Source organism: Furipterus horrens, unplaced genomic scaffold, assembly GCF_987537825.1.
Source record: "Furipterus horrens unplaced genomic scaffold, mFurHor1.1.pri manual_scaffold_1, whole genome shotgun sequence".
In the NCBI taxonomy this organism is placed as follows: Eukaryota; Metazoa; Chordata; class Mammalia; order Chiroptera; family Furipteridae; genus Furipterus; species Furipterus horrens.
In genome coordinates, this window is record NW_028327171.1 from 117,273,327 (window position 1) to 117,296,282 (window position 22,956).

The window sequence follows — 22,956 nt, forward strand, 5'->3', positions numbered from 1 at the left end:
TTGTTATGCCTTGTCCCTGTTTTGGAATTAGGGTAATACTGGCTTCATAGAAAGAGTTTGGGAGTCTTCCTTCTTCTTGAATTTTTTGAATTGTTTGAGAAGGGTAGGCATTAGTTTTTCCCTATATGTTTTGTAAAATTCTCCTGTGAAGCCATCCGGTCCAGGGCTTTTTTGTGCTTGGAGTTTCTAGGTTACTCCTTCAATTTCACTATTTGTTATCAGTATTCGGACTTTCTGTTTTGTTTTTTTTTATTCAGTTTTGGAAGATTATATGTTTCAAGAAATTTGCCCATTTTATCCAGATTGTCCATTTTCTTGCTGTGCAGTTGTTTATAGTAATTTCTTACAATCCGTTGTATTTCTGTTATCAGTCATGATTTCTCCTTTTTCATTTCTGTTTTTGTTTATTTTGGTTCTTTCTTTTTTTTTTTCTTGATGAGCCTGGCTAAAGGCTTGTTGATTTTGTTCCTCTTTTCAAACAACCAGCTCCTGGTTTTCTTAATATTTTGAATTGTTGTTTAATCTCTATGTCATTTAATTCTCTTCAGTCTTGATGATTTCCTTCCTTCTACTCGCTCTCGGCTTTGTTTGTTGTTGTTCCTCTAGTTCTTATAGCTGTAGGGTTAGATTTTTTATTTGAGATTCTTCTATCTTTTTTTGATCAGCCTTTATTGCTATGAACTTTCCTCTCAGGACTTCTTTCAATGAGTCACATAGGTTTTGGGCTGTTGTGTGCTCATTAACATTTGTTTTCAGAAACTTCTTGATTTCTTCCTTGATGTCATTAGTAACTCACTCATTATTTAATAGCATGTTATCCATTTTCAATGAATTTGAATGTTTGAGTTTTTTCCTTGAGGTTGATTACTAGTTTCAAACCATTGTGGTCCAAAAAGATGCTTGATATAATTTCAATTTTCTTGAATTGGTTGAGGCTTGTTTTATCTCCTACCATCTCGCCTATCTTTAAAAATATTCCATGTGCACTTAAAAAAAAATGTGTGTTTTGCTTCTTTGGGGTGAAAAGTTCTATATATATCAACTAACTCCATTTGATCTAGAATGTTGTTCAATGCCTCAGTTTTCTTGGTGTTTCTTTGCTTTGGAGATTTGTCCATTGTTGGCAATGGGGTGTTAACATTCCCTATTATGAGTGTGCTACTGTTGATATCCTTCTTGTAGTCTTCTAAGATTATCTTTATATATTTGGATTCTCCTAAGTTGGGTGTATATATGTTTACTAGCATTATATCTTCTTGATGAATTGTTCCCTTATGTATTATGAAATATCCTTCTTTGTCTCTTTCTATGGCCTTTGCTGTGAAATCTGTTTTCTCTGATATAAGTATTGCTACCCCAGGTTTTATTTCTCATATGCGTTTTTTTCCATCCCTTTAATTTCAGTCTGTGTAGATCTTTTGTTTTGAGGTGTATCTCTTTTAGACAGCATATCTGTGGGTCATGTTTTTATATCCATTCTGCTACTCTATGTCTTTTGATTGGCAAATTTAATACATTTACATTTATGGTTATTATTCGCAGGCATTTATTCATTTCACTTTGTACCTGTGTTCCTCTCTCTCTCTCTTTTTCTTCTTAAAGCAGTCCTTTTAGCATCTCTTGCAATACTGTTCTGGTGTAGATGTATTCTTTTAGTCATCCTTTGTCTGGGAAATTCCTTATTTTGTCTTCCATTGTGAAAAAGAGCTTTGCTGGGTAGAGTAGTCTTGGCTGTAGGCTTTGGTTTTCATTGCTTGAAATATTTTTTGCTGTTCCCTTCGGGTTTTTAGTGTTTCTGTTGAGAAATCACCTGATAGCCTTATTGGAGCTCCTTGTATGTTATTTGCTATTCTTCTCTTGCTGCCTTTATGATCCTCTCTTTTTCTTTGAATGTTGCCATTTTAATTATGATGTGCCTTGGAGTGGGCCTCCTTGGATTCATTTCTTTGGGACCCTCTGTGCTCTTTGTACTTGTGAGACTTTTTCTCTCTTCATGTTTGGAAGTTTTCTGTCATTACTTTTTCAATCAGGTTTTCTATCCTTAGCTCTTCTTCATCTCCTTCTGGTATCCGTATGATATGGATATTGTTGCATTTCGTGTTGTCTCTAAGCTCCTTAAACCCTCTTCATTCTTTTTCAGTCTTTTTTCATTTTGTTGCACTGCCTGGGAATTTTTTGCTATGTTGCTCTTTAGCTCAATGATCCAATCCTCTGCTTTATTTAACTTGTTTTTGATTGCTTCTCCTATCTGCTTCAGTTTAGAAATTGTATTCTTCATTTCTTCCTGGCTGTTATTGATGGTTTCTATGTCCTTTTTCATGCTGGTGTAGTTATCAATAAGTTCCTTGTAGCTTCCCTGGAGTTCTCTGTAGTTTTCCTGGGGTTCATTGTAGTTTCTCTGGAGTTTGTTGTAGTTTCTCTGAGTTTGTTGAGTTCACTGAGGTTCCTCATTACCATTGTCTTGAATTCTATGTCTGATAGTTTTCTTGCCTCTATTTCATCTATCCCTCCTTCTGGGAATTCCTCCTTTCCTTTTGTTGGTGTGTTATTTCTCCTTCTTACCATTTTAGGTGGCTCTTCTTGTTGTTTCTGTTCTTAACTTGACCTGTTTCTATTTCCTGCCTTTGTGGTGTGACCTTCTTGTTTACAGTTGTTGAGCTTATGCATCTGACTGATGCCACTTGGAGGGGAGTAGTCTGCCCTAGAGATTTGTCCCTTAGCACTGGGGTGATTCTGCATTGGGATATAGTCTGCTGCTCTCCAAGTTTTTTTTCCCAGAGCCAGCACCCAAAATTTTTATAAAGTGCATCTAGTTCACTTCACCCTCATTTGGCCTCAGTGGGGGCGAGCGTGCTACTCTTCTCAGGCCCAGGGGCAGACAGACCAGTTTTGTGCCAGGGTGAGGGTTTAGGGAGGGGGCTAATGTGTTCCTGCACCTGCATTGCTCAAGAATCTCACCCTGCCCCTAGCCTTTCCTCCCTGGTCTGCAAAAAACAATAAAGACAAACAAAACACCCACACACACACACACACACAAATATTTGTGCTATTCTTTGCCTCTCAGAGCCAGACATCACCTGGCCCACTCCTGGCTCTATGAGCTGGCAGAGCCTCACTCTTCACCCCTGACTCCTTTCAGGGTAAACCTAGTGTCACTAAAAATCTTTGAGCACTACCAGCTGTAGCTTGGAGAGCCAAGCCAGCCAGAACTCGCATCTTGCCCCTTTCTCCTCCATGATCCTCACCAGACAGGTTACTCTGAAATGGTCTCCTCTGCTTCCAACAGCGTCAAGGCTCAATGCCTTCCTGTATTCAGATGTTAACTGAGATGCTCTGTTCACAATTAGCCTAAACTACAGACAGCAAGCACAGCCTCTCCTCACTCCTCCACCACCTTAATCCTCTCTGAGTACAGGTCTTTTACATCCTTTGTTAAGTTTATTCCTAGGTACTTTATTATTATTTTTTGCTAGAGTAATTGGGATTTTCTTCTTATTTTCTCTTCCTTGATAGTTTATTTTTGGTGTACAAACGCATAATAAGGATACCAGAAATACCAGAAACAGAGCAAGGGATAGAAAATTTCTTTGAAAAAGTAATGATGGAAAACTTCCCTAACTCAGTGAGGGAAAAACTTACACAATTCCAAGAAGCACAGAGGATCCCAATCCAGATCAATGCAAAGAGGCCCACTCCAATACACATTACAACCAAAATGGCAAAATTTAAAGACAAAGAAAGAATCTTAAAGTCAGCATGGGAGAAGCAGCTAATAACATACAAGAGAGCTCCAATAAGGTTATCAGCTGATTTCTCAGTAGAAACACCACAAGCCAGAAGAAACTGGCAAGAAATATTTCAAATAATAAAAACTAGGACCTGCAGCCAAGACAACTCCATCGAAAAGAGCTCTCTTTCAAAATGGAAGGTGAAATAAAGAGCTTCCCAGACCAAAAAAAAAAAAAAAAAAGCCTAAAATAATACATCTCCACCAATTCAAAATTTAAGAGATACTAAAGGGACTGCTTTGCAATGAAGAAATAATAAGAGAAAGAGGAAAGAACACAGGGACAAAGGGAAAAATTGAGAATGAGTAAATACCTATCAATAACCTTCAATGTAAATGGCTTAAATGCTCTAACCAAAAGTCATAAGATTGCTGAATGGATAAGAAAACATGACCCACATATATGCTATCTACAGGGCAACCACCTCAGAACAAAAGGTATACATAGGGTGAAAGTGAGGGGATAGTAAAAAAATGTCCCATGCAATGGGCATGAATATAAAAGCTGGGGTAGCAATACTTATATCAGGCAAAATAGACTTCAGAACAAAGGCATTAACAAGAGACAAAGAAAGTTACTTCAAAATACTTAAGGGAGCACTCCAGCAAGAAGATATAACTCTTATAAACATATATTTACTCAATATAGGTACACCTAAATGTATACAGAAAATCCTGGAGGACTTTAAGAAAAAGAAAGATAATATAATCATTGTAGGAGATGTTAATACCCAACTTTCAACAATGGGAAGATCTTCCAAACAAAAAATCAACCAAAATATTGCAGAATTGAATTACACTCTAGATTAAATGGACTTAATAATATTTATAGAACATTTTACCTCAAAGAAGAAAACTATGCATTCTTCTCAAACGCACATGGGTCATTCTCAAAGATAGACCACATAGTAGGACACAAAACAAGCCTCAACAAACTCATGAAAGTTGAAATCATATCAAGTATCTTCTCAGATTACAACAGCTTGAAACTAGAAACCAACCTCAAGAAAAAAACGTAAACACATTCAAATATATGGAGGGTGAATAACAGGTTATTAATGAATGGATTAACAATGCTATTAAGAAGGAAATGAAAAAGTGTCTGGAAACAAATAATAATGAATACACAACCCAAAACCTATGGGACACATTGAAGGCAGCATTGAGAGGGAAGTTCATAACAATGTAGGCTTACCTAAAGATGATAAAATATCTAAAATAAACAATCTAACCCTATATCTAAGAGAACTATAGGAACAACAAACAAAGCCCAGAGCAAGTAGAAGGAAGGAAATAATCAATATGAGAGCACAATTACATGCCATAGAGACAAAAAAAAAAAAAAAAGGCAATTGAAAAGATCAATGAATCTACGAGCTAGTTCGTTGAGAAGACAAACAAAACTGACAAACTGTTAACCAGACTCATCAAGAAAAAAAGAGAGGAGACCCGAATAAATGAAATCAGTAATGAAAGAGAGGTCACAAATGATACCACAGAAATACTGAGGATTATAAGAAATTATTCTGAACAACTATATGCCAAGAAATTGGAAAATCTGGGCAAAATGGGTACATTTCTAGAAATATACAATATTCTAAAACTGAGTTAGGAAGAATCAGAAAACCTGAATAGACCAATAAGAACTAGCAAAATGAAGCAGTAATCAAAACAACTACTGACACATCAAAGTCCTAAACTGGATGGCTTCACTGGCAAATTTTACCAGACATTCAAAGAAGAACTAACACTGATCCTTCAACAACTATAACAAAAAATTTGAGAAGAAGGAAGACTCCCAAACTCTTTTTATGAGGTCAGTATTATCCTAATTCCAAAACCAAGTAAAGACAGAAGAAAGAAAGAAAATTACAGGCTGATATCTCTGATGAACATAGATGCGAAAATCCTCAACAAACTACTAGCAAACCAGATCCAATAATACATTGAAAAGATTATATACACCGTGACCATTGGAATTCCAGGGGTACAAGGGTAGTACAATATTTAAAAATCAGTAAATGTGATAACTCACATAAACAAAATGAAATAAAAATCACATGATCATTTCAATAGATGCTGGAAAAGCATTTGATAAAGTAAGAACATATTTATGATAAAAACACTCAGCCAAGTGGGACTAAAGGGAACATACATCAACATAGTAAAGGCCATATATGAAAATTCTCCTGCCCACATCATACTCAATGGGCAAAAACTAAAAGTGTTTTCCTTAACATCAGTAATAAGATAAGAGTGTCTTCTCTCACCCATTCTTATTCTGCATGGTACTGTAAGTTCTAGCCACAGCAATCAGACAAGAAGAAGAAATAAAAAGCATCCAATTAGGAAAAAAGAAAGTAAAACTCATTATTTGCAGATGGCATGACAGTCTACACAGAAAACCCTATAGGCTCCACCAAAAAACTACTCAACCTAATAAGTGAATCCTGTAAAGTAGCAGGATATAAAGTCAATATTCATAAATCAATGGCATTTTTGTACACCAACAATGAACATATTAAGATAACTACTTCTTAATATTATTTAGACTTGGATGCCTCTATATTATTCCATCTGGTGATGCTAAGTTAAAACAAAACACAAAGCTCTTTTTTCTTTTTAAATGATTTAATGTTATATCCAATATTTAAATTACTAAACATTAAAATATATTTCACTATATTTCAGTTTGTTTACTTAAGGTAGGTTTCTGGACTGTAATTTACTAGGTAAAAATTTATAAAAACTTTTTACATTCTTCAATATTTATTGATTTTTTTGAGTTAGGCAGATTTCATGTTGCATTAGCTTTGGGGAATAAAAAGAACTGACTAAGTAAATGAAAAAGTAAACAATGAGTGATGTTAATTCACTTTTGACGAAAGTTCAAGAAATTCCTTTAAATGTTTATGAATATTTTATAAGGTATTTTACATGAAAATATAAGTGTGTTAACTAAGGTTTTGAGTGGTTTTCATTAAGTTCAGTGAAAGAGAAGTAGCAGCATTTTATTTAAGAAGATGTACACTTTTATTCCTTTGAAGTCTTAAATTTATGGGTGAAATTATTGGATAAAATGGTAGTAGCAAATTTTAAGAACCAACGTAGAACATAGGAGAGGAAGGCTGACTTTTAAACTTAGTAAGAGTAAGGATGGGATGAGCAGTGAGGTCCTGCTTTCTGCTTTTCAATTGCTCTTACCATTTAAGATGGTGGTGATGATGTGGGCAGTAGATGAGGAGAATATGGTTGTCACAACCAACTTGGAATTTTACTAAAGATCCAATCTATGTACCAAGGGAACCATGATCTAATGTAAGGCTGTCTGCCTCCAATGCCCTGGCTTGGTTGGAAATTTCCTGTCCCTCAGACATTTCGGGATCACTGCAGAGAGAAAAAATTTACCCAGGACACTGTATTTTGTCTGGAGAGATGGGAGGTGGCAAATGTCTCCAGTAGAGAAGTGTGAAGAATTCCCATCTTCCATGCCTTTTATTGAGAAGGGTATGTATGGGACATACAAGGTCAAAATTCATAAATCATCAATTAGCTTTCAGATGCTTGGATTATAGTTGACAGTTACTGGTTACACATATCAATATAGAGAACACAGTGACCAATCTGTGTTAGGGTCTATTAAACATCTTGATGCCACACTGCCATTAGGTGCAAGGCTTTATACATTTTTAGCTACAGATTGTTTATAGATAACTAAGAGATAAAAACAGAGAAAACTCTAAAGCATAGTATGCATTCTTCAAATCCAATTCCCATGGGAACCCTCTGAGTAGCTTCAATCCTGTCTGCCTCTGCCTTCCCAGTGTTCTGGTTGAGTCTGACGAGGTCCACAACAAGAGCCTGGCTTGTGGCTTCCGGGCTACAATTCTCGAAACCACACAGAATGATCCCCTACACTAATGACTGTAACAAATCAGCTCATCCAATTTAATCATTTTTCTCACCACATTTAAAAGTTATATAGCCAATGTACTTAAAACAGATCATCCATGTATTTTAAAATTAGGATTTGGAATAAATATGTAGCCATTTAAAAATATAAAATAAAGGTTCTTCCAGCCCCTCCACAGACTTGTCCCCTACTGTATCCCTACTTATTAATTCAAGCATTTTTGATAGATTCATTAAGAGTTTCTACAGTTCTACTTCTTCCTTTCTTGTCTGGATACCTCATACTTTGTTTCTGTCTGATTGCATGGGCTAAAACTTGAAGTACAGGTTGAATAGAAATGGTAAAAACAGACATCTTGGTCTTGCCCTTAGTTTCAGTGAGGAAACATTGAATTTTTTAACCAATAAGTATGATGCAAGCTATAGGTTTTTGTAGGTGACCTTTATCAGGTTCAGCAAGTTCTCTTTTATTTCTGGTTTGTTGATAGTTGTTATCAGGAATCAATATTGAACTTTTGTGTGATATAATTTTTTTTTTCTATTGAGATGTTTGTGTGTTGCATTGTTCTTTTTCTCCCTCTTTTTTATTTGCATTTTATTTTTTATTGTCTTGTTTCCATTACCATTTCATCCTCTTATACCCCCTTAACCCCTACAATCACCACACTTTGGTTCATGCCCATAAATCCTTTTTCCTTTTTGTTCAATCCCTCTACTACCTATCCTCCCCCTACATTAGCTGTCATCCTGCTTTCCATCTATGAGTCTCTCTCTATTTTGCTTGATGTTCAGTTTGTTCATTAAATTTTACATATGAGTGAAATTATATGGTATTTTTCTTTCTCTGACTGGCTTATTTCAGTTAGCATAATATTCTCCAACCCCACCCATACTGTCACAAAGTGTAAAATTTTCTTATTTTTCATGGCCAAGTAGTATTTTGTTGTGTAAGTGTCCTATAATTATGTGTTCCATAATTGTTTTATCCATTCATCTACTGATGGACACTTGGGTTGCTTCCATATCTTGGCAATTGTGAGTAATGCTACAATGAATGTAGAGGTGCTTATGTTCTTTTGAATTAGTGTTCGGGATTTCTTTGGATATATTCCCAGAAGTGGGGTCACTGGGTCAAAAAGCAGATATATTATTAATTGCTTGATGTATGGCTCAACCAATCTTCATTTCTACCAACAGTGCAAAAGGGTTCCCCTTTCTCCACACCCTCGCCAGCACTTGTTATTTGTTGATTTATTGACGATAGCCATTCTGAGAGGTGTGAGATGATATCTCACTGTAGTTTTAATTTGCCTTCCTCTGGTGATTAGTGATGTTGAACATCTTTCCATATGTCTATTGGCTATCTGTAATGTCCTCTTGGAGAAGTGTCTCTTCAGGTCCTTTGCCCATTTTTAATTGTGTTTGTGTGTGTGTGTGTGTTTTGGTGTTGAGTTTTGTAAGTTCTATATAAATTTTAGACATTAACCACTTATCAGATGTATTGGCATATATGTTCTCCCATTCTGTGGGTCATTTTTTTATGTTTTTGACCAATCATTAGTTCTTGGACAAGTTTTGTTTTATAAATAAAAAGAGTAGTGTATCTGTGTGTGTTTGTGTATGAGTGTGTGTATAGAGAGGTCAGAGGTGTTCTTTGTTCTTTCTTATTTCATATTAGTGAACATTTCTATCTACTTTCTTAAAAATCTTAGAATTTATCTGAGTATTTACATTATCACCCCATCTCTAATATCCAAGTGACATACAAGGCCATCCCATCCTTCTTGTGCTCTCTTTTTCTAAGCCTTTTTGCCTTCACCTACATTTCTGCCAATATCATTGCCAGTTTTCCCTCTAATCACTTTTAATAGAGCAGTCAACATCTTTTAAATGTTAATCAGAGTGTGTAATCTGTGATTAGAAATTCACCAATTGCTCCCATTTTTTAAAGATACAGGACAAGCTGTAAGTTCACACACTATCACAGTAGTCCTGAATGATCTGCAGACCTGTGTGGTCATGGCATTGAGCCATGTGGAATCTCTCTACCATGTTCCAGAACTATCCCTCCACGCTGTGAGAGCTGTTCCTCTTGACTATCACAATGTTCTTATGTTTCTCGTTTGGGCCTAACAAATCTCAGGCCTGTCACTGCTCCATAAGGAGGCCTTCATACCTCCTTAGCCTGCATTTCCTTGGCTCCCTAAACTAACTACTATATACCACTGGCATACTTTCTATGGATTTATTTATTGCAAGTCTCCACAGTAGACCTTCACAGAGGTTAGTTTGCCTTTTCTTTCTTTTTTTTTTAAAATGTGTTTTATTGATTATAATGTTACATTTGTCCCAATTTCCCTTCCCTCTTCTTCCCTCCACCCGGTATCCCCCCTCCCTCCAGTTGTCCCCCCCTTTTAAACCATGTCCATTAGTTGTGCATATAGTTCTTCTCAACCTCTCTCTGTCTATTCCATTCCCTCCTATCATGATCTTTAATTCCTCTATCATCTCCCTCCCTCTCACCCTTCCCCCTCCCTGCTGACCTCCCTGCAATATGCTCCCCTTACCTATAGTTCTTTTTCCACTCTCGTTGCCTGTTTAGTTTGCCTTTGTTTCAATTCCCTAGCTTCTGTTGTTGTTTCTTGTGATGCAGTTTTCATTTTAGTGTTCATAGTTTTGATCCTCCTTTTCCTAAACCAGTCCCTTTAACATCTCATATAACAGTGGTTTGGATCTAATGAACTCTTTCAGTTTTATTTTGTCCTGGAAACACTTTCTCTGCCCTTCTATTCTGAATGACAATTTCGCTGGATAGAGTATTCATGGTTGTAGGTTTTGGATTTTCATTCCTTTGAATATTTCTTGCCAGTCCCTTCTTGCCTGCAGGGTCTCCCTTGAGAAGTCAGCTGATAGTCTAATTGGGACCCCTTTGTACATGATTCTTTTCTTCTCTTTTGCTGTTTTTAAGATTCTCTCTTTATCTTTAACTTTTGGCATTTTGATTATAATGTGTCTTGGAGTGGTTCTCCCTGGGTCCAGTTTTTTTGGAATTCTCTGTGCTTCCTGGACCTGTAAGTCTATTTCCTTTCCCAAGTTTGGGAAGTTCTGCTTTGTTATATTTTCACTTAATTTTTCAATTTCTAGTTCATCTTCCTCGTTCTCTGGCAAACCAATGATTCTTATGTTGGGCCTTTTATAGCTGTCCCAGAGGTTTCTGATCCTCTCATCATTTTCCTTGCTTCCTGTTTTTTCTCTCTGCACTGGTTGACTGTTTGTTCCTTCTTTGTGTTCTGGTTTGTTGATTTGAACTCTGGATTTTATTTCCTCACCATCTGTCTCATATGTGGTTTTGTTCCTTTCAGTATGAGTGTTTTTCGATTCTTTCTCATCTTTTTCCAGATCTTTTGTTAATTCTGTAAGCCACCTGATAACAATGGCCCTGAACTGAGCCTCTGACAGGTTTCTTATTTGTTCATCTGTTAGATTCTTCATCTGTTGCCTGCTGAGCTGCGCCACTGGGATTTCTATAGTTGTCTGCCTCATTTTGACAGATGCGTTTTGTTTTCTTGGGCCGGCTATAGGGGGCTGTGCCTGTGTACTCGTCACAACCCAGCGACCCGCGCCATTCTGCAACCTTTCTCGCTGCGCTGTGGTGCTTTGTCGTCACAACCCAGCGACCGGCGCCTATCCGCAACCTATTTCGCAGCCCTGTGGCCCTTTGTCATCACAAGCCAGCGACCGGAGCCAATCCGCAACCTTTCTCGCTGGCGCTTTGTCATCACTGCCCAGCGACCAGTGGCGATCCGCAACCTATTTTGCAGCGCTATGGGGTTGGGGTCCAAGATGGATTCACACAGTTATTCCGCTAGGAGACCGGGATCCATCCTCCCGCCCCCTGGGCCTCACTGTTCGAGGCGATGTGGTGGCTGCTTCTCCCAGCGTTGGGGTTGCGAGCTGCCGGGCTTTGACTGCAGCCTGGATTGTTCTCCCTGCCGCTGGGATTGTCCTCCCTGCCGCTGTCCCTGGTGCTACGGCAAACAGCACCGCCCACTTTCGCTCTTCTTACCTGCCCAGAGCGCCGCTGGTTTATAACTTCATACGTTGGGCTTCCGTGTAGTTTTATTTTCTGGAATTTCTAGTTATCTTTTGTTTTGAAGTAGTTGTATTCCTCTCTAGTTGTAGAGGGAGGCCGAGCATGTTTGTCTAAGCCTCCATCTTGGCCGGAATCCTAGTTTGCCTTTTAACTCTGTATTACCTTTACCTCCTTTATCCATCACCTGTCACTGTGAGTAGTACAAGTATACTTCAATACCTCTTTATAGATAGAAGGAAGGAAGAAGGAAGGAAATATGCAAGGAAGAAAGAAAGAAAGAAAGAAAGAAAGAAAGAAGGAAGGAGAGAAAATAAGGAAAATATATATTATCCATTAGCCTGATTTTACAAATGGTGAGAACTCAAAAGCTATGGAACAAATAAACAATGAATACATCAATTAAATAAAATCATCTATGAATTCCCTGGCTCTCATTTTTTAATTACAGTATGTTTGCTGTCTCATCTCTACAGGAAGTGATGATTTAGGGCTATCATGGAGGTGCAGTGGGCAGCCTCAAGAAAATGGCCCTTCTTGCCCCCTAAACCACTCTGTGAGCAAGTGTTACAGCTGCTTTGTCAAAGACATTTAGATTTCAGTTACTAAGGTGATCAATATACAAACTATTCAAAAAATGAAAGTTTGTGTAAAAGTAATAAGTAGAAGTATTGAAGTGTTCATTGTGCTACATGTAAGCCATTCTGAAGACAAAAAAAAAAAATCTGTAATCTTTTTGAAAAAAATTTATAGGCAGGAACTTCCCCCAAATTGGAGGGATGGAAAGAAGAGGGAACCAGGCAGACTTGATTAAAAAGTTACCTCTTTGACCTAAATCTGTCACATTCTTCTAAGGGGTGTCTTTTCACTCACTTAGGCTTAATAGACATAAGTGACCCATGGCATGGTCAGAGTGAAACGGGTCAAGTGGACCAGATAACCACACTTAGCCTCAAATTTCTTATATGTGAAATGTAGATAATGATTTTCCATTAGAAGATTAAAATGGAGGTTATAAAATTCCTACTTAAGTGCTGTTTGTATAGTAGGCACTTGAAAAAATGACTATTTCTTTCCCTTTGGCTTTGCCAGCTTACTTATTTAACTCACTATGACCTTATCTAGTTCAGTCTTCTCCAAAGTCTAATGTGAGATTCACTTTCTCTATTCAAAAGCCATTCAAACACAGAGAATGTGTATTATTTCTAAATATAAGAACTTCTATTTTCAGTAATATTCATGTGACACTTAGGATAGAGTTCCTTCCATTATTTAATTGTTCAAGTCCTGAAGGCATGTCATTTTTTTGTCTAGAAGAGAGTGTGCATATTAATTGATATAGATTTTGGTCCTGGAATTCGTGGGCAAAGCTTGTAATTCTTTCAAAGCTCTGCAGAGTTCTGGGCCTACAGAGATAAAATTATCTTTACCTTCAGGCAAGAGGGCTGGACTGGCTTGTGAAACATTCTAGTACTCAAAGCTGCCCTCAGGCACATACATCATTCTGTCTTCCTCTCCCTTTCACAGATGACAGCAAAACTCGTCTTAGCAGCATACCCGCAGCCACACTGGGAAGCCTCCTGGATGACCAGCACTGGCACTCAGTCCTCATTGAGCGGATGGGTAAGCAGGTGAACTTCACTGTGGACAAGTACACACAGCACTTCCGGACCAAGGGAGAGGCAGATGCTTTAGACATTGACTACGAGGTGAGTTGATATGTTCTGCAGAATCCCAGGTGCCTTGCTCTAGCTCAGTGTGAAAATCAATAAACAGAAGAGCAATAGAGAGAAATCTTACCCTGGGGCTTATCTTCCGCTCCATCAAAGCCCAGGCTCCTGCACAGTGGAGGAGTCCATAGAGAGAATCTGAACAGTGAGCATGGGCATGGGAAGTAGTGATGGTAACCCACAAGGCATCAGCTAATTGTGTGAAATATTTAATCAGCAAATATCACTAGTATTTCTTTTTCTTTTCTTTTTCCTGATTGTATCAGTCTATATCACTGTTTAGTCTCTTAGTAAATTCAGTCATTCTTTTTTCAAAAATCAAATTTAATTAGCTGGGGTAATTATACTAACCTAATGTTAAGTGTCAGTTATACCTCAGCAATATAGGAATTATAAATAACACCTGAAGTACTCTAAAATATCAACTGTAGGTGCTTGTTTTTAACCTTCATTCTTAAGCAAACTTTTGACTAATACACAACTATTGTTACTTCCTTATAAAAGAGGCACAATGACATGCATCAATGATACAAAACAAAGAAGGTTGTACAAAGTTCTGCAAAATGGAAGCCAAGAGTTACCCGTCTTTGCTAGTAGCTCATTGTGCCTTTATACCAGGCAATGCTCTAGGCAATAAAATTAGAGATTATTGAGGCAGACTTCCTGAGAAGCTTACAGTCTAATACCTGGAATAACTGGTGCAGAACAAGGAGGTGAAAACTATAGTGGAGAGCAGCACTCAGCATTGTGGAGATACTGAAGACAGGGCACTTAGCTCAAACTAGTAAGATAGTGATAGGCTTCCAACAGAAGACACTACTCACAAGAGATGTAGGATTGGCCTGATGAGGAAGGTCAGAAATGTAGGCCAGGCCAAACAGCCCACGGCAAAGCACAGGGCATAATTGTTACAGTCTAGTGTTTATGGGGTTTGAAACAATAGGCAGGCAGTTGGGTTGGAGCCAGCTGCTACTGACTCATGAGGGTGAACTGGTAGACTTTAAGGAATTTTGTAAGCTGCTGAAAATACAACCATTATTAAAAATTAAGTTATATAAACTTATAATTAAAGTATTTAAAAGGCAATAAATATATTAATTCTTAATTATCTTACTATACTATATTTAACTATAACTCTCCATCATTGTATTTGTCTATATGTACATAAGGTACATATAGATACCCCTGCTGTATCTATGTAGTGGATTGGCATCTATTCTCAATTCCAAGTTCAGAAACATTCCTTTAGTAGCTTGAAATCCACCATGGTAGAAGTATTTACATCAGGGCTATTGGTAAATATTAAAAATCAAGTTTTGGGTTGTTTTATTGATTGTCTAAACCAGTAGTACACAAACTACAGCTTATAGGTTAATTCTGGCTTAAAGCCTGTTATCTTCCAGCCTGTGTGTTAAGAAACATTTTTACATTTAAAAGATTGTCAAAAAATAAGAAATAAAAAAATGAATTTGGGACAGACTGTATGTAAATACAGATAAAAAAGTTCAGTGAAAATTCATCAAAAGCATTCTATTAGAATTAACTAGTTATATAAAATTTACAATAAAGATTCTTCTATTTTTTTTTGTAAATTGTATCTACACATTTTTTATATCAGTAAAATAATCTAATGTTTGTTTACATGCACATATATAGACACACATACATAAATGTCTCTGTGTTAGGGGGAACACCCTGAATAGCCAGATTCTAAATCTTTATCAACATACCACGTGAAGTAGGGAATAGTGTAAGATAAAACAAGAATAAGGGAAGACCCAGGTGAATCATGGGCCATGTACACCATGTTAAGGAACTTAAACTACTATAGGGGATGAGGAGCCACAAAAGGATTTTTTGTAGGATGGTGACATGACAAGTTTGTGTTTTAGACTAGTAATTCTGAATGTATGCTTCAGGAGTTAGCTCAATTAGTATCCCCTGGAAATTTGTTAAAAATGAAAATACTCAGGTTGCACCTAAACTTACAGAACCAAAAACTCTAAGAGAGGGGCTCAAAAATATGGTTTTATAAGTCCTCCAGGTTACTCTGATGCACCTAACATTCAAGAACCTCTATGTTAGAGCAGTTTCTCTGAAAAAGTTTATTCTGTGGCTTAGCCTCCTGGAAAGGTGGAAGGAGGGAGTTGCTGGACAGATGGGGGAGAAACACTTGTTACAAGACAACTTAAGTCACTACTTAAGAGTCAGAGTGGTGATGATTAATTGAACACTTAAGATGTGATTTAGTTTTTATTCAATCACTTTGTAGAGATACAAGAAAGATTTTCTCTTTTAATCTTAAACTTATTTTAGAATATTGTAGAAGATATATAATATTCATTAACTTGAAAAGAAAATTTGTCACTCTTTGACTTAGAATGCATGATACACTGTAGATTTTTTTTAGTTGCTTATAACTAGAAGTCTATGTATATCAATCATTCTCATTTTTCAACTTTAAGTAATTGAAAAAGGGAATATACAGGATTGAAATTACCTTAAAGGAAAGAGATATCTTTTATGAACTTGAGGACAATTAAAAACACAAAATCATTTTTGTGTAACTATTTCCCCAAATACCTTACCTCTAATGGCATAAGATGATTATAAAGTTCACCTAGTTGCCTGCTTTAACATGTATTTTTAGGATGATATCTATCTATCTGTGGTCTCCTGTGTAAAGAATCTGTCTTGAATCACTTCTGAGTGGCATTGAAGTGAATGTCAGCATTAAGGGAAAGAAATCAAATGAAGTCATTCATTTTATGAAATTGGAACATATTTTTTAAGGAAATTTCTGAATTTCTTGGTACCTCATAAAAAGTATTTTCTAGTAAAAACAAACAAATAAACAACCAAACAAAATATACTTATCTTGAAATGTTCCCATAAAGCAACCTCTGCTTCAAAAAATTCAAGTCTCTTCCAGAGTGTGTGGCCAGCTTGCTCCAATGATCATAAAAGAAGACAGATTGACTGGAATAATAATTTTGGATGTTGGCTCTACTGGAACTCTTCAGCATTGGAACTTTCCCCTTAAAACTCACACGGAAAAGAAGAGCACTGGGGACAGAAGTCCTGTGTTCTGTCACTTTACCACCAACTAGTTGCATAAGTCTGGAAAATGAAAAATCTTAACTTCTGTTACTCAGAAACAATATTAGCACTCTTATTGGAAAGAATTGAGATAACTAAAATATAAATCTAAAGTTTATTTTCTGACAATGTTGCTCATTAATCAGAATCTGGGTTAATGATTTGATTTCTGCCATGGTCTCATATGTGCACATACCAGCCCTGGAAACAACCAGCTAGCCGGGTGACTTAATTCAGACCTTTGGCTTTAAAAAAGTTCTTTATAAATTTTGGATATGAACCCCTTATCAGATGTGTCAGCAAATGTTCTCCCATTCCATGGGTTGTCTTTTTATTTTGTTGATGGTTTCCTTTATTGTGCAAAAATCTTTTAGTTTGATGTAGTTTCATTTATTTTTTTTCTCTTGTTTTTCTTGCCTGAGATATATCAGATAAATATTGCTACAAGCAATGTCATAGATCTTACTATGTTTTTTTCTAGAATTTTTATGGTTTTGGCTTTAATATTTAAGTCTTTAATCCATTTTGAATTTATTATTGTGTGTTGCGAAGAAGATGGTCTAGTTTTTCTTTTATGCACATATCTGTCCAATTTTCCTAACACCATTTATTGAATAAACTAGTTTTAGCCCATTGTATGTGTTTCTTTCCTCTGTTGAATATTAACTGACTATAAAGATGTAGGTTTATTTATGCTCAAGACCAAAAAAAAAAAAAAATTCAATTAAAGAACTGGCAAAGGACCTGAATAGACACTTCTCCAAGAAGACACTTAGATGGCCAAACGACATATGAAAAGGTGCTCAAGATCACTAATCATCATAGAAATGCAAACTAAATAAAACCACAGTGAGATATCATCTCACACCTATCAAAATAGCTGTCATCAATAAATCAACAAATAACAAGTGCTGGCAAGGGTGGGGCGACAGGGGAACCCTTTTCCATTGTTGGTGGAAATGCAGACTGGTGCAGCCACTGTGGACAGAGGTATAGAGGTACACCAAACAATTAAAAATGGATCTGCCTTTTGATCCAGTGATCCCACTTCTAGGAATATATCCAAAGAAATCCCAAACATAATTCAAAAGAACATAAGCATCTCTATGTTCATTTCGCGTTATTTACAATTGCCAAATATGGAAGCAGCCCAAGTGTCCATCAGTGGATGAGTGGATAAAACAATTATGCAACATTTACAAAATGGATTACTATTTGGCCATAAACAAGAATAAAATTTTACCCTTTATGACAGTGTGTTTGGACCTGGAGAGTATTATGCTAAGGGAAATAAACCAGTCAGGGAAATACCATATGATTTCACTCTTATGTGGAATCTAATGAACAAATGGAACCAACAAGCAAAATAGAGACAGATTTATACGTAAGAGAGCTGGCAGACAGCTGAGGGATGGGAGGGTTATGATGTGGAGGTATTGAGCAAAAAGGAGAAAGTGACTCATGGATATGGAGAACAGTGTGGTGTTGCAGGGGATGGAGGAAGGGTGTATAAGGGGGATAATGGTAATAGAAAAAATACAATAAAAATAATAAATTCAAGTCCCCAGATTCTAGCGTTCAATTTTCAGAGCATGCCTTGCTGTTTTAGAGGTATATCCTATCAAATTCTCTATTGTGACTAATTATATTACACAAATTTATGTTTCTCTTCAAATTTTAGTGTGATGTGATAATATTTGGCAATAAAATATGGTAGTTTTTATTCTTTTCTCTTAGACCACCTTAAGGATATCAACCAAATGGCATAATGCCTTTCTATGAGGCATCTACTAGGAAGTTTACCACATGATGATTTAAATAATTGTCTGCTTCTCCTCTCACTTAGACAGCAGACACAGTCAAGGGCTCATGAAGTTTTTTGTCAAAAAAACGAGAAGCAGAAATAATGTATTTCTTTGCTCCTCATGGAATCTCATCCCAGTTCACATCTCTCAGCCTTTGTGACTTTCTCCAAATGTTTATGAGGAAGACTACAGCAATTCACTTCACTTCCATCCTAGAGAAGAAGGGCTTCAGAAAAGAAATTTTGAGGATCTTAAAGATCTATTTTTCTGAGATTCTTATAATCCTAAAAGTCTTTTCTCATCAAGACCCTTTAGTGATCCTGTTTTGCATATGTCTTAAAATCACCAAAACTAGTAAAAACATTTTTAAAATATGATTTACATGTCCTTAATACTGAAAAAGCATTTTACAAAATAAAAATTGTATTCTAATAAAACTTACTAGTAAAACAACTGGATTATCACAAGTTATCCAAATATTTAAAAATCACCTATGTTTTTTTTTTGTTTTTTTTTTTGTTTTTTTTTTTTTAAAGTATATTTTATTGATTATGTTGTTACAGTAGTTCCAATTTTTTCCCCTTTACTCCCCTCCACCCAGTATCTCCCTCCCCCAGCATCCCCCCCCAAGTCCGTACCCATGGTTCGTAAAAAATAACTATCCCTCCCTCTCAGATATTAAGACCCTTTGTAATCTTGTAAAGGACAATGGGCGAAGGTCTCAAGCTCCTCTAGCTGCTTCAAGCTGGACATGGTCGTCGTCCTACCTACCCTTGGGTCCAGAAATCCCTAATAATAGTGGGGGTGTGGAGGGGAGGGTGGCCTTCCCACATGGGGAAGGATTGTGCAGACTCCAGGTCAGTTGGCTGTCTCCGGACAACGGCGTGCTTGGTTTAGCAGGTTGGCATCCTTGTTGTGTTCTGGGGGGAACAGATTTGGCAAAAAGGGTTAAAAAGCATCATTCAATCCATAACTACTAGGTGACAAAAGGCAGGGATTAATTTTTCAATGTTCCACATTAGGAGAAAAAAAAAAGGGGGGGGGGGCTTCTTTGGAGGAAGGTGTGCTAGGCACATCTCGCCTGTCCAAAACCCTTTTGCCCATTATATTTAGTTTGGGCTGAGGGAAATAGTTTATGTTTCCCCCTTCTCAGACCTCTGGGCCCTTTCTGTCCAAGCCATTAGGATAGAAAAGAGAATTCAGTTTTAAAGTGAAGCCCACAGACCACCCTATTCTTCATCAACCCAGCCATTTAGTTCAGCCAAACCGTTGAGTCTCAGGAGGCAGCGCTGCAGAGAGGATTAAGTGAGCCTTTTGCATACAGATAATCACTGAGGTAATGCGGTCATAGGCTTATGCCCTTTGAAAACAGAAAACACATGTTAATTTATGTAACATAGCCAACAAACAAGTCTCTAAATCTGTAAGACTGTCTTATTGGGAAGACATCCAGTTGCAAGGCACTTGACATTCTACTTGCCTGCAACTTGAATCTCTTTGGTGATATCACAGATATGGTTTAATTTTCAAGTGAAACCATTTTTTAAGTGAGAAGAAACTTTTAAGACGGTTAGCTGCCCTACTTTACAGTCTGCCACTGATCATTGTGATTTTCCTTGAATAATGATTTTTCTCCCTAAGATTACTCTCCTTGTCTTTAAAGGGGCTACATTAAGTCCATTTTTAATTTATCCTGTTCGTTTGCGTAAACATAACAAGAGCAGCAAATGATCACTTATGATCTTTAGTTCTGTTTTGCTGGAACTTACCCAAGGAACATTTAGGGTGGCCCTCAGTCTGCTCTTCAGGGCACAGAAGCTGGGCCATATACCTGGCATTCATCCTTGCCTGTACACACCTGTCCTTTCCAAGTCTTTCTGGTTTTCCATTGTGCCTTAAGGTCCCTTCTAGCCATCTTTCAGGAAAACAACCTTCATTCTTTCCCTGGAGAGATTGCTGTGGACCGCACAACCAACCATGGCAGCAGGCCTTTTATTTCGCGGGCTTTTATTACCTTTGAAAGTCATTCCCAGTCATTCCCATGCCCATTTGCTTGAAATACTTTTTTCCATCCCTTTACTTTCAGTCTGTGTAGATCTTTTGTTCTAAGGTGGGTCTCTTGTAGACAGCATATATGTGGGTCATTCTTTCTAATCCATTCAGCTACCCTATGTCTTTTAATTGGAGCATTTAATGCATTTACATTTAAGGTTATTACCGATAAGTACTTATTCACTGTCATTTTTCCCCTTTGTACTTGTGTTCTTCTCTGTCTCTCTCTGTTTCTTTATCTTCTTAGAGCAGACCCTTTAGCATCTCTTGCATTGCTGGTTTGGTGGAGATGTATTCTTTTAGCCTTCTTTTGTCTTGGAAGCTCCTTATTTCACCCTCCATTTTGAATGAGAGTTTTGCTGGGTATAGTATTCTAGGTTGTAGACCTTTGTTTTTCATTGCTTGGAATATTTTTTGCCATTCCCTTCTGGCTTGTAGTGTTTCTGCTGAGAAATCTGATGATAGCCTTATTGGAGTACCCTTGTATGTTATTAGTTGTTTTTCTCTTGCTGCTTTTAGGATCCTCTCTTTGTCTTTGAATGTTGCCATTTTAATTATGATGTGTCTTGAGGTGGGCCTGTTGGGGTTCATCTTCATTGGGACCCTCTGTGCTTCCTGGACTTGCGTGACTCTTTCTCTCGTCATGTTAGGGAAGTTTTCTGTCATTAGTTTTTCAAAGAGGTTTTCTATCCCTTGCTCTTCTTCTTCTCCTTCTGGAATTCCTATGATACGGATATTATTACGTTTCATGTTGTCCTGCAGCTGTCTTAGAACCTCTTCAGTCTTGTTCAGTCTTTTTTCATTTTGTTGCATTGTCTGGGAGTTTTTGTGTAGGTTGTCCTCCAGCTCGCTGATCCGATCTTCTGCTTCCTCTAGCCTGCTTTTAATTCCTTCTACTGTGTTCTTCAATTCAGAGATCGTATTCTTCATTTCCTCCTGGCTCTTATTGATAGCTTCTATGTCCTTTTTCATGCTCACGTAATTTTCTGTGAGTTCCTTGTAGTTTTTCTGGAGTTCTTTGAAGTTTCCGCTGAGCTCATTCAGCTTCTCCATAATCCATGTTTTGAATTCCATATCTGATAGTTCGCTCCCCTCTATTTCATTTAGCACTCTTTCTGGGGATTCTACCTTTCCTTTTGATGGGAGGTTGTTTCTCTGTCTCCCCATTTTTTTGACTCCTATTGTTTGTTGGTGCTTCCTAGAATGATCTGCACTTCCTGGATCTGCCTCTGGTGGCGTCAGATCATGTACCAGTCTGGCCCTAGGCAGCCTGTTGGAGACTTCCAGGGATCTACTGCTGTTGTCTGTCTTCTTTGATTGTTAATCTGCTCAATCTGTGATTAGCCGTCAGGCTTAAGGACTGTGGGTGTGGCAGCTTAATTCCCGTCGGCAGGGCTTTTGCTTCCCCTCAGGCTGACGCCACTTGGAGGGGAATGGTCTACCCGCAGTACTGGGGATGAGTCAGCACTGGGACCCAGTCGGCTGCTCCTCCAGTTCTTCCCTCAAAGCCACCGTGCCAAACTCTCCCCAAGTGTCTCCAGTCCTCTCTGCCTTCCCTCTGCTTGAGCCCAGGGTAAGTGGTGGCCAAAATATTTTCGTATGTGATCCACTTAAGAGCTCTTTTTCTCCTGCTGTTTCTCTCCGGCTAGCAAGAAACCCTGTGGCTTTTCGCTTTTCACAGCTGATACTGTTTTACTTTCCACTCTGTTGCTGTAGGCTGGGAAGCCCAGCTGGGGGTTTAGACCCTGCCCTTCTCAGGGGGAATCCCCGGCTGCTGAGCTGTTTCTCAGTCCCTTCAGCTGCCACCCATGTGAGCCCAGCCAGCCCTTCCGCGTCTCCGCACTCCCTACCGGTCACGTTGTGATGTAGCGGCCTTTTCTGTCTCTCCGTGGTTATAAGACTTCTTTCCAGCTAGTGTTCGTTGGTTGTTCCAGATGATTTCTCCAAAATTAAGTTGTAAACCCAGACTGGTCCTGGGAGGAGGTTAGTGTAGCTTCCATTTACTCCTCCGCCATCTTGGATCTCGCCCTAAAAATCACCTATGTTTGTATGTATATATGTATGTATTTTCAAAAATATGTTTTATCAAAGTTTTAAAGAAAATATGAGATAGTATTTTTATAAGTGAATATTCTGGGAAGTAAATTCAGAAACTTGGAAATACAATATATGAATAATTTTGTCTATATAAAAACAAAAAATATATATCCACATGACCTTTCACAAGAAAATGCATATATAACATCACCACCCAAATAACTTGAAAACATACTTCAAAATTCAATTAGTAAATTAAAAATTTTTACAAATTTTTATAAAGATAAGTCAATGGAAAACAAGTAAAGAACATGAATATATTAAAGTACAAATTGCTCTCAAATAATTGAAAAGATGCTTAAGCTCACTTAAAAAGGGAAATGCAAATTTATGGTACAGTTATGTTTTTAACTTGGATTGCAAAGACCAGGGATTTTATAATGT

General features: G+C 37.5%; 1 protein-coding gene across 1 annotated transcript in view; it reads left to right on the forward strand.

Annotated features, from left to right (window-relative positions):
* CNTNAP5 (contactin associated protein family member 5) overlaps positions 1 to 22,956 on the forward strand; it is a 1,232,224-nt gene that overhangs the window by 588,234 nt on the left and 621,034 nt on the right. The window contains exon 6 of the mRNA XM_090279100.1: positions 13,317 to 13,498. Within this exon, the coding sequence (XP_090135226.1) occupies positions 13,317 to 13,498 (182 nt within the window). The remainder of the gene's footprint in view (positions 1 to 13,316; positions 13,499 to 22,956) is intronic.